A 14,398-nucleotide genomic window follows, 5' to 3' on the forward strand; every position below is an offset into this window, starting at 1 on the left:
ACCACTTATCCTCTTAGGGTCATGTAACTTAGATTTAATTGTACAAAAGTAAAAAAAAAAAAAAAAAAAAATAAATAATAAAGTGTACAATACAAAATTGGATGATAAAAAAAAAGAAGTAAATAAGAAGCATTTCTGATTATAAAAATGAAAACATATAGTAACAATGGCTGCTACTGGCAGACCTCCGCCAAGGCCAAAGGAATCAAATTGTACACCTTCATGTATGCACTCACAAATAATGGAATGTTTTCATTCAACCTGAATTACTGACAAATTGTGAAAATAAAAAAAACATTCCTAAGTGAAAAAATATCATCTTCCTCTGCTCATGTACTGCGCCCGGCCAATTAGAGTAGAAATCAGTTAAATAATTTAAAAGATAAACATGGGCTATTATGTAAGAGTAAATAAGCACAACAGATGGTGTGATTAAAAAAAAAAAGTGTTTTGTGACTGCTGTCTTCAAAAAGTTTGTCAGCTGCCTTCTGCTGCTCGTTTGCCGTGTTAGTGGGAGTCTTTTTATGAAATCACAGCCCGTCTCCTCGGTCGTACGCATTGTTCCACTCCGCCAGTGCGCTGTTACGAACGCCGTAGCAGAAGTAGATGAGAAAACCTGCAAATGAGAGCAGTTACAAGACTTTGGACAGACAGGAAATTCTCCCAAAAATCTAAAATGTTGAAAAAGAAAATGGAAATCTGCATTTAAGATCTGCAGATTTGTAATTGCCTAAAAGATTTTGCCAGAAGGCGACAAAGCATATATTTCAAGAAAGTCAGCTCCTCTCCTCAATTCAATATATGGCAGGTGTCATAACAATAAGAACATATATCCAAGTGTCAACAATAAACCTATAACAAGCACTTATAGCCATTTGTCATAACAATAGGCACTGCAAGCCAAGTTCCCTAAAAATAATCACCTACAAGCATTTGTCATAACTATAAGCACTTAAAGCCATATGTCATAACAATAAGTGCTTATAGCATTTGTCATAAAAATAATTACTGAAAGCCATTTGTCATAACAATAAGCACTTCAAGTCATGTGCCATAAAAATAAACACCTACAAGCATTTGTCATAACAATAAGCATTTAAATACATATGTCATAACAATAAGCACTTATAGCCATTTGTCATAACAATAAGCACTTAAAGCAATGTTCTATTACAATAACCACCTACAACTATTTGCCATAACAATAAGCGCTTAAAGCCATTGTCATAACAATAAGCACTTAAAGCAATGTTCTATTACAATAACCACCTACAACTATTTGCCATAACAATAAGCGCTTAAAGCCATTTGTCATAACAATAAGCACTTCAAGCCATATGCCATAACAAACACCACCTACAACCATTTGTCATAGCAATAAACACTTAAAGCCATTTGTCACACCAATAAGCACTTGAAGCCATGTGTCATAACAATAAGCACTTGTATCCATGTGTCATAACAATAAGCACTTGAAGCCATGTGTCATAACAATAAGCACTTATATTCATTTGTCATAACAATTAGCACTTAAAGCCATGTGTCATAACAATAAGCACTTGAAGCCATGTGTCATAACAATAAGCACTTGAAGCCATGTGTCATAAAAATAAGCACTTAATATTCATTTGTCATAACAATTAGCACTTCAAGCCATTTGCCACACCAATAAGCACTTAAAGCCATGTGTCATAACAATAAGCACTTGAAACCATGTGTCATAACAATAAGCACCTATAGCCATGCAGGTGGTGTAGTGCATCCAAGGTCCTTTGAGGAGCTGCGTCATCAGGTAGGTGTTGATCAGCATGCTGACCAGCGGCAGCAACGGCACCAGAGGGACCTGCAGGTAGACAGCAGCACGTTCATTGACGTGACGGCCGGAACGCTCTCCGTAAATTTGAAAAGGGAAGTGAAGAAATGATCACTTGGAAGGAGGGCTTGGCCTTGTTTTGCGGTTGTCGCCACACCACAGCGGTGACGCCCAAACACACCATGAAGATGGCGCCCAGGAGGTAAGGACACCACGCCGCTTGCTTGCCCACGACGGCCACGGCGCTGAAGAGGAACGCCAAAACCACTGCCGGACAAAGACACAATTGCAGAAACTATTTCGTGCCACAACATCTGGTGAGAACCAACATTTTCTTTCATTGAAAAAAAGCTCAGTAACAAAAAGCACAAGCCTATTTTTTTTATTTTATTTTACACACAAACTAACTGTGGGAATGCTGGAAGCATGTTATTGTGATTTTTATTTTCCTCCCTTTTTTGCCCAGAAACAAATCCCACCTTCATGAGGCCAATTTGCTTCTTACCGAGCACGCAGGTGCAAATGATGACGGCGAAGCCGGAGCGAGGAGTGGGCTCTTTGTCGGGATGGAAGACGAGCCACCTGATGATGGCGCGGAGATCTTTTCTCCGGATGTCCACGTCGCCCTCAGTGACCATTTCCACCTCCTCAGTGGCCGTCCCGCAGGTGGCGCTCTTGTCAGGCTTGTACCTTTTGACACCATACATCATTTTAGACCTGACGTTGGACTTGATTGGACCAACAGTTCTCAAAATGGGATCCCCGAGCCGTAACCCGGGGTCCGACGTACCTGAGCAACAGCACGCACGCGGCGACCAGCGTGTAAGCCAGCAGAGCGCCGATGGACATGAGGTCCACCAGATCACGCAGGTCGAACAGCACCGCCATCACGGCTGCACCGGCACAACAAACAACAAACAACATGTCAGGTGACACCAAGGCAAGTTTCAACCTTCACATTTCAAGCCAGTAAGTTTGAACCTTCAAATTTTAAGTAAGTCAAGTTTGAACCTTCAAATTTCAAGTAAGTCAAGTTTGAACCTTCAAATTTTAAGTAAGTCAAGTTTGAACCTTCAAATTTTAAGCAAGTCAAGTTTGAACCTTCAAATTTCAAGTAAGTCAAGTTTGAACCTTCAAATTTCAAGTAAGTCAAGTTTGAACCTTCAAATTTCAAGCGAATAATTTTAAACCTTCAAATTTCAAGCGAGTAATTTTAAACCTTCAAATTTCAAGCGAGTAAGTTTGAACCTTCAAATTTTAAGTAAGTCAAGTTTGAACCTTCAAATTTCAAGCCAGTAATTTTAAACCTTCAAATTTCAAGCGAATCATTTTAAACCTTCAAATGTTAAGTAAGTCAAGTTTGAACCTTCAAATTTTAAGTAAGTCAAGTTTGAACCTTCAAATTTTAAGTAAGTCAAGTTTGAACCTTCAAATTTTAAGTAAGTCAAGTTTGAACCTTCAAATTTCAAGTAAGTCAAGTTTGAACCTTCAAATTTTAAGTAAGTCAAGTTTGAACCTTCAAATTTCAAGCGAGTAAGTTTGAACCTTCAAATTTTAAGTAAGTCAAGTTTGAACCTTCAAATTTCAAGCCAGTAATTTTAAACCTTCAAATTTCAAGCAAGTAAGTTTGAACCTTCAAATTTTAAGTAAGTCAAGTTTGAACCTTCAAATTTTAAGTAAGTCAAGTTTGAACCTTCAAATTTCAAGTAAGTCAAGTTTGAACCTTCAAATTTCAAGCAAATAATTTTAAACCTTCAAATTTCCAGCGAGTAAGTTTGAACCTTCAAATTTTAAGTAAGTCAAGTTTGAACCTTCAAATTTCAAGCCAGTAATTTTAAACCTTCAAATTTCAAGTAAGTCAAGTTTGAACCTTCAAATTTTAAGTAAGTCAAGTTTGAACCTTCAAATTTTAAGCAAGTCAAGTTTGAACCTTCAAATTTCAAGTAAGTCAAGTTTGAACCTTCAAATTTCAAGTAAGTCAAGTTTGAACCTTCAAATTTCAAGTAAGTCAAGTTTGAACCTTCAAATTTCAAGTAAGTCAAGTTTGAACCTTCAAATTTCAAGCGAATAATTTTAAACCTTCAAATTTCAAGCGAGTAATTTTAAACCTTCAAATTTCAAGCGAGTAAGTTTGAACCTTCAAATTTTAAGTAAGTCAAGTTTGAACCTTCAAATTTCAAGCCAGTAATTTTAAACCTTCAAATTTCAAGCGAATCATTTTAAACCTTCAAATGTTAAGTAAGTCAAGTTTGAACCTTCAAATTTTAAGTAAGTCAAGTTTGAACCTTCAAATTTTAAGTAAGTCAAGTTTGAACCTTCAAATTTCAAGTAAGTCAAGTTTGAACCTTCAAATTTCAAGTAAGTCAAGTTTGAACCTTCAAATTTCAAGCGAGTAAGTTTGAACCTTCAAATTTTAAGTAAGTCAAGTTTGAACCTTCAAATTTCAAGCCAGTAATTTTAAACCTTCAAATTTTAAGCAAGTAAGTTTGAACCTTCAAATTTTAAGTAAGTCAAGTTTGAACCTTCAAATTTTAAGTAAGTCAAGTTTGAACCTTCAAATTTCAAGTAAGTCAAGTTTGAACCTTCAAATTTCAAGCAAATAATTTTAAACCTTCAAATTTCCAGCGAGTAAGTTTGAACCTTCAAATTTTAAGTAAGTCAAGTTTGAACCTTCAAATTTCAAGCCAGTAATTTTAAACCTTCAAATTTCAAGCGAATCATTTTAAACCTTCAAATTTTAAGTAAGTCAAGTTTGAACCTTCAAATTTTAAGTAAGTCAAGTTTGAACTTTCAAATTTCAAGCGAATAATTTTAAACCTTCAAATTTCAAGCGAATAATTTTAAACCTTCAAATTTCAAGATAATAAGTCAAGTTTGTACCTTCAAACTTCAAGTAAGTCAAGTTTGAACCTTCAAATTTCAAGCGAATAAGTCAAGTTTGAACCGAGTAACGACTTACTGTGGCAAAAAAACAACAACCAAGTCAAGCCTTCGTTAGTTTTAGCTGAGTAAGTCCAAGTCCTAAAAAAAAGTCAATTTGAAAGTTTTCCCAGCTGCGCCGATGCAAAAGTTGCGAATGTCGCGTTTTCGGACTCACCCGCTACAACGCCCGACACGATGGTTGCGATGAGGGGCGTTTTGGTGCGATTGTTGATTCTGCTCAAACATTTGAAGAGCAGCCCATCTTCTGCCATGGCCCAAATGACTCTGGGCATGGGGAACATGGCGCCCAGTAAACTGCACACACACGCCAGCAGGTCAATATTTGCTTTGGGATTTATTTATTTTTTGGGGATTCAAACTTTTAAATCGCCTGATGACCTCATTTTTAATAATCGTTTCTTTTTTGAAAAGAGATTATTTAAAAAAAAAAAAAGATTATTAAAAATGAGAGCGTCAGGCGATTACATTTTTTAATTGTAATTAATCACATGACTTCAATAGTTAACTCACGATTAATCACAAATTTTATATCTGTTCTTAATGTACAATAAAAACTTTTTTCTAGGTTTTCATACTCTTGAATTTTTTTTTTTACATCTAAAGCCGTCAATGGCAGTGAATGAGTTAAAGTAGCTGTAGATTAATTTGATAATCGATTAATTGATTAAATTTGACAGCTTTACCTTAGACATGCCATTTTCCTGTAAATAAATATTTTATGTAGCATTACAACACAATCACAGAAATAAAAGTGAATCTGAAATACTTTTTTTCTTATTTTTTTTCCCTCATAAAAAATTGACTGTTTTTTAGAAAAATACTTCTGGAACATTCCAGCATTTTTTTTTTTTTTTAACATTACTTTTTCGCTGACAAACGGAATGTAATATGACATTTTTAAAAATGTATTTATTAAAAATGATGTATTGTGTCCATTGACCTTGTGGAGAGCGCGCAGAGAGAGCCGGCGGCCACGGCGTTGGTGGCGGTCAGCCAGCCCACGTGCGTGAAGGCCACCGGCAGCGGGTTGAGCCGGTCCAGCAGGTAGTACGGCATCAAGACGGTGAGGGCGGTGGACACGCCCACGTACATCACCAGGCACACCCCCAGCGAGCTGATGATCCCGACGGGGATGGCTTTCTGCGGGTTCTTCACCTCCTCGCCTGCACGGCGCCAAGATTGGAGATGGATGTCAGCGATTGCGAGAAAACGCCACTAGGTGGCAGTATCGCTCCGCAAACACTTTCCTGGTTGTGGCTGTCAGGTGTTTTCTGTAACTAATTAATGTGTTATAATAATTGTAAATAAATGTACAATTAATATTTTTAAAAACTATTTTTTCCACTTGCTGTCGCCTGAATATGACATCACCTGTGCTGAGGTAACGACCAATCACGGCTCAGTTTGCTGACCAAATCCAGAAAACAGGTGAGCCATGATTGGTCGCTACCTCAGAACTGGTTGAAAAATAAGTTTGAAAAAGTGTTAATTCTATATGGAAAACAATGAAGTTATCAAATTAATTTTGGACAAAATATTAACTTTTCACTGCTGAAAATGTCTCAATGAGTTAATTTTATTACATTTTTCTTATAAAATATTTTTTGTGGTTCTGTAAAATTACAACTTTTTTTCCTGTCCTCTTTTTTCTTCTTCAATTTTCAGTGTGTAAAAAAAAAAAAGTGTTTTAAGAATATAATTTAATTTATTTTTCTTAATTCTTAAAAAATTAATTATGTTACAACTTTTTCTCCAAAACCTTTTTTTCCCCTTTAATAATACAAAACTTTATTCTTGCAAAAATGATGGCTTGTTCTCTCAAATTGTCTTGAAATATTCAACTTTTTCCTTTTTCTCATAAAAAATATTGCAATTTAAAAAAAATTAACTTTTCACTGCTGAAAATGTCTCAATGAGTCAAGTATTATTACATTTTTCTTATAAAATATTTTTTTGTGGTTCTGTAAAATTACAAATTTTTTTCCTGTCCTCTTTTTTCTTCTTCAATTTTCAGTGTGTAAAAAAAAAAAAGTGTTTTAAGAATATAATTCAATTTATTTTTCTTAATTCTTAAAAAATAAATTATGTTACAACTTTTTCTCCAAAACCTTTTTTTCCCCTTTAATAATACAAAACTTTATTCTTGCAAAAATGATGGCTTGTTCTCTCAAATTGTTGTCTTGAAATATTCAACTTTTTCCTTTTTCTCATAAAAAATATTGCAATTTAAAAAAAAAAAAAAATAAACTAATGATTCCCCCCTTATAAAATGTACTTCTTGCAAGATTAATTTCTTTTTAAATTTTCTTTCAAAATTTCTTTTAAAAACACACCATTTGATAAAAGCAATATTGCAGTTACTAATAATAATTTACACAGAGACTTTTATATCTTATACACTGCCATTTTTTTGTTTGTATTTTAACATCAAGATTTTGTGATCTCTTCACAAGGAGAGAGAAAAAAAAAGTTTGATTCTCCTTTTTTTTTTTGTCTGTTTTCATAATCAGCAATCGAAAAAAAGGGGAAGTTGCACAAAATGTCAGATTTCCTGACGGCACCCACCTGTCGTGGCGATGCATTCAAAGCCAATGAAGGCGTAGAAGCAGGTGGCGGCCCCAGAGAAGACCCCCGTCCAGCCGAAAGGCATGAAGCCCCCCGAACCCAAACTTTCCTTCAAAGACGAATGATGCGTCGCGCTGAAGGAGCACACAAAGACTGAGAAAGCCATCGGATTGCATTTGGGGACCATCGAGTGTTTTTTTTCCGCTGCTCACTTGGGCGAGGACGCGTTGGCGGCGTTGAGAATGTCGTCGGGGTTCACGTTCCAGTTTCTCACGTCTCCCTTGATCATCCCGCCCACCATCACGGACAGGAGAACCACCATGTTGACGCTGGTGAACACTTTGCCCACCAGCGCCGATTCCTTCACGCCAAAGCCCAGCACGCCTGCAAAAACGTTCCAAATGTGCACAACTAATGATCCATTTGAGGTGAAAACAACAACACATTTTTGGAGGGGAAAAAAAAGTCAATATTTTACAAATACATTTTGATTAACTTATTCACTGGCAGCCATTTTCACTGAAGCAACCCCATTCGCTCCCGGCTGTTTTACTGGATTTTGAGGCCCACAGAATATTCTGTTGCTATACAAAGATGGAACCTACCAAATGAAAGATTAGAGCCTCTTCTTTTTATCAGGAAAAAAAAGTATATTTCTATCTATAGCATAAAAATTTAGCTAAGTTTCATCCTTATTCGCAAATCTATTTAGAAATGTGAGTAAAAAAGAGGGGTTTTTTTCAACATGGCCCTGGTTGGTCTCTTATACTCTGCTGCCACCTGCTGGTGGTTTTTGTAATAACTACCATTGCTTCAACCGTTCTGAGCAGTTGAGAGGCTGCATCAAAGCCTGCTGTATGCTCTAGCATTAAAAAAAAACAAAAAATGTATAAATACGTCTTTGGGACACTTAAAACATTTTTGGGGAGCAAATGAGTTTTTAAAAAATCCTCAGAAAAATGTCATTTTCTTAAAGATTTTTTTTTTTTCAAGAAAAACAAATAATTTTTTAATAAGAAAAAAGCCATGTTTCAAGAAAAAAGCAGCATTTTTTTCAAGAAAAAATAAAATTATAATAATCAAAATTACAATATTTTTAGAGATAAAGTTGTATTTGACAAAAAGTCACAATAACATAAATCTAGAGCTGTTTCCTACATTTAAAAAGTGCCAACATATTTTTAAATTAAAAAAACACTTCTAAACAATAAGGTGATAAAGAGCTATTAATTTAATTTGGTCGCCATTTTTAGAGTACATTCTAAAATCCAACCTCCACTGAACACGCATCACAATCAAGCCACAATCAATCTGAGCTATTTTTCAATACTTGTCATACGTTAGCATAAAAGCATAATTTTAACTTAATATAATAATAATAATAATAAAAGTAGTTCCTTTTTTTTTTTTTTTTGCAAGCCGGAATGGTTGAGTCAAGGCAACTGAAGTCTTGTTTTTTCCCCCCAAAAGATTCCAAATGACTGCCTAATCCCTTTTGGCTAACGTAATCCTTTCTTTCCAACGGAGACGTTCTGACCTGTCAAAATCACGATGAGGCAGACGGAAAAGATGTCGGGGTATTCGGACAGGACGCCAGGCGAGTTCATGGGCATGTTGGTTTTGCTCCACCTTTCCATTCGGCCTCCGATGAGCGTGTCGAAGGTGGCGCTCCACGTTTTGGCCACGCTGGAAGTGCCTGCGGACAAAACGAGAACTTCAGGATGTGATCTCTTACGCCGACTCATCAAATGTCATCATCATGCTCGTCCACAATGGCAAAGACAAATTATTGGTAGTTTGGCATCACCAATTTGGCCTTTTTGTGTGTTTCGATAGGACCAAAATTCGGGCCCTGAATTTCATAAAATTGTTTAGTAGATGGATACCAAATTTCATCTCTTGGCAGTCATGGCCACATCCCGAACCAAATTGATTAAAATTTTTTTTTTTTTAACTAGGATAAACTTGCCTCCTCCAAAGATAGTGAGATTTGATATTACAAAATCACACTAAATGGCCATTATTAGGGATGGACCAATTGTCGGCCGGGCTGATTATTGGTGCCAATATTTGGTATTTTGACAAATATCGGCCTTTTTACGAATCTGAAGGCCGATAAAATTGGTATCTCACTGAGCGGTGAATGCTTGCGAACATAGCCGATTTCGGGTTTTGATCAGATGTTCACAGAGAGATCGTACTTGTCGCAAAGACATTTTGAACATATTAAGACAATTTTTCACTGTCTGCGAATCGTTTGAAACCATTTACAAACCCGGACAAAAAAAAACAAATTAGCTACATTCGCATGCATTTGTTACTCAGTTGGATACAGGGAACTTTTCATTTAGGGATTAATTTAAATTTCCACTTTAAATGTAATATTTAAAATTAAAAGAAAAAGTTGTATTTTTTATGTTGACGCTAATATTTTCTTTTATGGCAAATGAATATCGGCTTGAAATATCAGTTATCGGTCTCCTTGACTACTAATAATCAGTATATAAATAGAAAAAAGGAAGCTCCTTGAAATTTTCGTTATAACATTTAATCAACGCTGTCAATTCTTCATATACTAAAAATTAAAAGAAAGGCTGTTTTTTTTTAAACTATTTTGATGCTAATAGTTTATATTTTACTGCAAATGAATATTGGCTTGAAATATCGGTTATCGTCAACTAATAATTGGTATGTAAATAGAAATAAGGAAGCTCTTTGAAAATTGTGTTATAAAATTTAAACAACGCTTTCAATTCTTCATATACTTAAAAATAAATTTTAAATTTGATGCTAATATTTTCTCTGTTACTGAATATAGGCTTAAAATATCGGTTATCGGTCTCCTAGACTACTAATAATCGGTATCGGCCTTGAAAAAAACATCGGTCTATCACTCCCCATTATCCAACCTGACGAATCTCTAAAGTCTCACCAATGGCGTACGACATGAGCAAGTTCCATCCGGTGATGAAGGCCAGCAACTCGCCGGCCGTCACGTAACTGTAAAGGTACGCCGAGCCCGTTTTGTGCACGCAGGCGCCAAACTCGGCATAGCACAGGCCGGCCAGGATGGACGCCACCGCCGCGATGAGGAAAGACAGGATGATGGCCGGTCCCGAACTCTCTTTGGCCACGTTGCCGGCCACCACGTAGACGCCGGCGCCCAGCGTGCTCCCCACGCCCAGCGCCACCAGGTCGAACGTGTTGAGGCAGCGCGACAGGCGGCTGTCGTTGATGGTGGCGTCCACCACTTTGATGCGCACCAGCTGCCTCCCCAAGCGCTTCAGGCCTTCCGGAATCATCACACCTGAGAGGCGGGATGTCGCCTGTTGGCAAAACAAGACAGATTTGTGCCGACGTTTTCAGGATCACACAGGGACAAAAACAGAGGTGGCAAATCCAGGTCCAAAAAGTAAAAACCTAAAGCCAAGCTGTGGCAGGTTTTTTACTTTCTGGACCTGGATTTGCCACCTCTGGAAACAAAACATTATTGTCCAGCTAGCTTGAAAACTATAGCTTAGCTAATGCTGTGAAGTGACCCCAAAAAAAGCTAAATAAGCAAATGACAATCCACATTTGGCTTTAGCCCTAGGTGCTAGCTACCTAGCTCCCTAGCTAGCTATCCGGGTGCTCGGTTACCTGCTAGGGAGCTAGCTAGCTAGTACAAGTGGCTAAAGCCAAACTGTGGCAGGTTTTTTACTTTCTGGACCTGGATTTGCCACCTCTGGAAACAAAACATTATTGTCCAGCTAGCTTGAAAACTATAGCTTAGCTAATGCTGTGAAGTGACCCCAAAAAAAGCTAAATAAGCAAATGACAATCCACATTTGGCTTTCGCCCCAGGTGCTAGCTACCTAGCTCCCTAGCTAGCTATCCGGGTGCTCGGTTACCTGCTAGGGAGCTAGCTAGCTAGTACAAGTGGCTAAAGCCAAACTGTGGCAGGTTTTTTACTTTCTGGACCTGGATTTGCTACCTCTGGAAACAAAACATTATTGTCCAGCTAGCTTGAAAACTATAGCTTAGCTAATGCTGTGAAGTGACCCCAAAAAAAGCTAAATAAGCAAATGACAATCCACATTTGGCTTTAGCCCTAGGTGCTAGCTACCTAGTTCCCTAGCTAGCTATCCGGGTGCTCGGTTACCTGCTAGGGAGCTAGCTAGCTAGTACAAGTGGCTAAAGCCAAACTGTGGCAGGTTTTTTACTTTCTGGACCTGGATTTGCTACCTCTGGAAACAAAACATTATTGTCCAGCTAGCTTGAAAACCATAGCTTAGCTAATGCTGTGAACTGACTGCAAAAATAAAATAAATAAGCAAATGACAATTCACATTTGGCTTTAGCCCCAGGTGCTAGCCGGCTAGCTCCCTAGCTAGCTATCCGGGTGCTCAGTTACCTGCTAGGGAGCTAGCTAGCTAGCACAAGTGGCTAAAGCCAAACCGTGGCAGGTTTTTTTACTTTATGGACCTGGATTTGCTACCTCTGGAAACAAAACATTATTGTCCAGCTAGCTTTAAAACTATAGCTTAGCTAATGCTGTGAACAGACCAACGAAACAAAACAAAAAAGCTAAATAAGCGATGGCAATTCAGTTTGGCTTTAGCCCCAGTTGGTCGCAGTTTTTCCATTGCAACAAATAGGTTATGTGTGCCAGGGTCAATTCTGTGGGTCCAAGTTACCTTTTTTTTTTTTTTTTTTTTTAACATTTGGCTGCGTTGCTTGTTGTGCTTTTAAAAAGGGCCTTCTCACTAATAAGACCCAAGATCTTGAATCAAAATCTCAACAATGACTGACTTCTACATCTTTTTTTTTTTTAACTCTGTGAGACCATCTGCACAGATTGAATAAGAAAGACATAGATAGTACAAATGTTTTCAAATGTAGGAAGTAAAACATAATCTTAAAAATAGTAGGTGTGTAAGTATAGATACCTGAAAAATCTACTTAAGCACAGGAACAAAGTATTTGTATGTCGCCACTTCCCACCACTGGCTTTTATTGCTGTGATGCGTGAAATGCAGATGATTCATTTTGTGACTCATGACCATAAAGATGAAGATTCTTAAAGAGGTTTTAACTTTTCAATTTCAAAATCCTCCTACAACCTTATAGTGCATCCCACTAGTCAAGTAGCTGTCACATCTTTCTTTCAATACCAGGAACCAAAGCACTAACAGTTCTTTCCATATAATCATCATTGTTGATTTCATTTTTATTATTATTAACGTTTTACCTTACGTTTTACATTAGATAAACTCAAAAAGCTTTTTGTCTTAATTTGGCTGAGAAAAAGCGTTGTTTTGGCGCCACCCTGAGGAGGAGAGCCAACCTGCAGGGGCTACTTTACCAGTGGCTACTTCCAGTACAGCTTCAACAAGAACGGAAATAGTAACTTACTGCTTATTTCACGTTTTGACATCGCCCCATTTGCCTTTCCTCTCCTTACTTAAATGCGTATGATAGTTGACGTCAGTCGTTTCAAAGTGACTAGGATCGCGCTTAGCCGTCATGCTGACGTTGGGGTAAAACCGTGTGTTGTTAAGTAGCGGCACTTTCGTCTTTTTGCCAAACCATTCGTAGGGTGTGTATTAGAAACAGCGTGGGACTACGTGTAAAAACAATTCGCGTCATTACAATAAATATATTAATAGGTGTATTGATTTAATATATCAAGACGTTTTAGCTAATGCGGAAATAGAAATAATGTAGAGCGAAAATGTGAAGGCGGACACTGGAACACTAACCGCAGTGCCTACATGGCGGCCATATTGGTAGGGGCGACTCCGGCTATCCAATCACAAGTAATGTACTGACATTCAAAGTCCCGACTAATTCATTTCAAGTGATTTTAATGAATTTTGCTAATTTTTGCCAATGTCAAAATGTGTGCTATCAATACACAAGGCTACAAAAAGAAAAAGACCAAAAAATAATTAGGTCGTGTGCTGTATTTTTTTTAAGTGATAATATTCCCTCATCTTTTGCTTACGTTTATAACCAGACAAAATATTAAATAAAATCTAGACACAAACGTCAAAGACTGTACTTGCTGCCTTCTACCAATAGATGGCGATAATGGCAAGGAATTGATCCTTAATCAGCGGTTAATATTAATATTTGTTAACTTCAAAGTACCAAGTATTTACGCCTAAAAAGGTGCATTTAATATTACCATAAGCTACCATAATATTATGCATAGTTTGCAAATGAACACTGCATCCCAACATAGAAAAAATACAATACTGTACCAGTTTACCTAAAATAAATGATTTAATTAAATACATTGCACATAAGTTAAATAAAAAATATAACTGAATATATGAAAACGTTATTTTGAAAGATTCATTGCAAATGTATTGTGTTTAAAAGTTAAATACAACTGCACAGAACAAATTAACTGCATGAAGAAAACGTTTGCGCGCCTATGACTATTTTTTTAAGACCACTAGGTGGCGCCCACGTACGAGACTGAGAATCACTGAGCACAATAAATTGAAATTGAGAGGAACGTTAAAATGTTTTACACATTGCCCGTATAGCTAAGGCGGTTGGATGTTGTGGGAAATTATGCAAAAACAAATAAATAAATACATAAAACGCAGCCTCTGACTCTGAAAGTTTTTTTTTAAACTGCACATAGGCTATATGTGTATATATATATATATATATATATATATATATATATATATATATATATATATATATATATATATATATATATATATATTTAGCACATCAGAGAAACAGTGATCGTGTGACGTGTATGCAAAATAAATAAATAAATATATATATATATATTTTTACTAGCACATGAAAAGCTGCCATATGTGGAGCTGATAATAAATCAAAACCCTTTTTCATCTTCAGGTAGAGTTCTTTAGAATACAGCATGTATGCGTAACGTGTCGCTTTGACAGCAGTGGAGAATGCTGGGAGAACACACATGCGTCTTTTCATATAAAAATATCAATAAAGAGCTCAGTTGCTTTGAAAGAAAGAAAAAAAAAAGTCTTTTTGAGTGAACCAGGTCAGTGGTTCTCAAACTTTTTGCACTAAACAGCACTTCAGAAAATAAAATTC

The 14,398-nt window shown here is 36.7% G+C and overlaps 1 protein-coding gene across 3 annotated transcripts; it reads right to left on the reverse strand.

The window, feature by feature from the left end:
* Positions 1-450: 450 nt before the first annotated feature.
* Positions 451-13,780, reverse strand: LOC144052055 (high affinity cationic amino acid transporter 1-like). Of its 3 annotated transcripts, none has more exons than XM_077565821.1 (12): positions 12,716-13,780; positions 10,254-10,647; positions 8,859-9,017; positions 7,534-7,705; positions 7,322-7,455; positions 5,697-5,919; positions 4,911-5,050; positions 2,604-2,706; positions 2,319-2,503; positions 1,929-2,080; positions 1,735-1,843; positions 451-616 (listed from the first exon to the last, which is right to left on the reverse strand). In XM_077565821.1, the coding sequence occupies exons 2-12, from the start codon at positions 10,621-10,623 to the stop codon at positions 531-533; spliced, it is 1,833 nt and encodes a 610-aa protein (XP_077421947.1). In that variant the 5' UTR covers positions 10,624-10,647; positions 12,716-13,780; the 3' UTR covers positions 451-530. The 3 variants fall into 3 exon arrangements, with proteins under 3 accessions (XP_077421947.1, XP_077421949.1, XP_077421948.1); XM_077565823.1 differs by having other exon boundaries at positions 12,250-13,780; XM_077565822.1 differs by lacking the exon at positions 12,716-13,780 and having other exon boundaries at positions 10,254-11,162.
* Between the last annotated feature and the right edge of the window lie 618 nt (positions 13,781-14,398).

This window comes from Vanacampus margaritifer, chromosome 5, assembly GCF_051991255.1.
Source record: "Vanacampus margaritifer isolate UIUO_Vmar chromosome 5, RoL_Vmar_1.0, whole genome shotgun sequence".
Lineage (NCBI taxonomy): Eukaryota > Metazoa > Chordata > Actinopteri > Syngnathiformes > Syngnathidae > Vanacampus > Vanacampus margaritifer.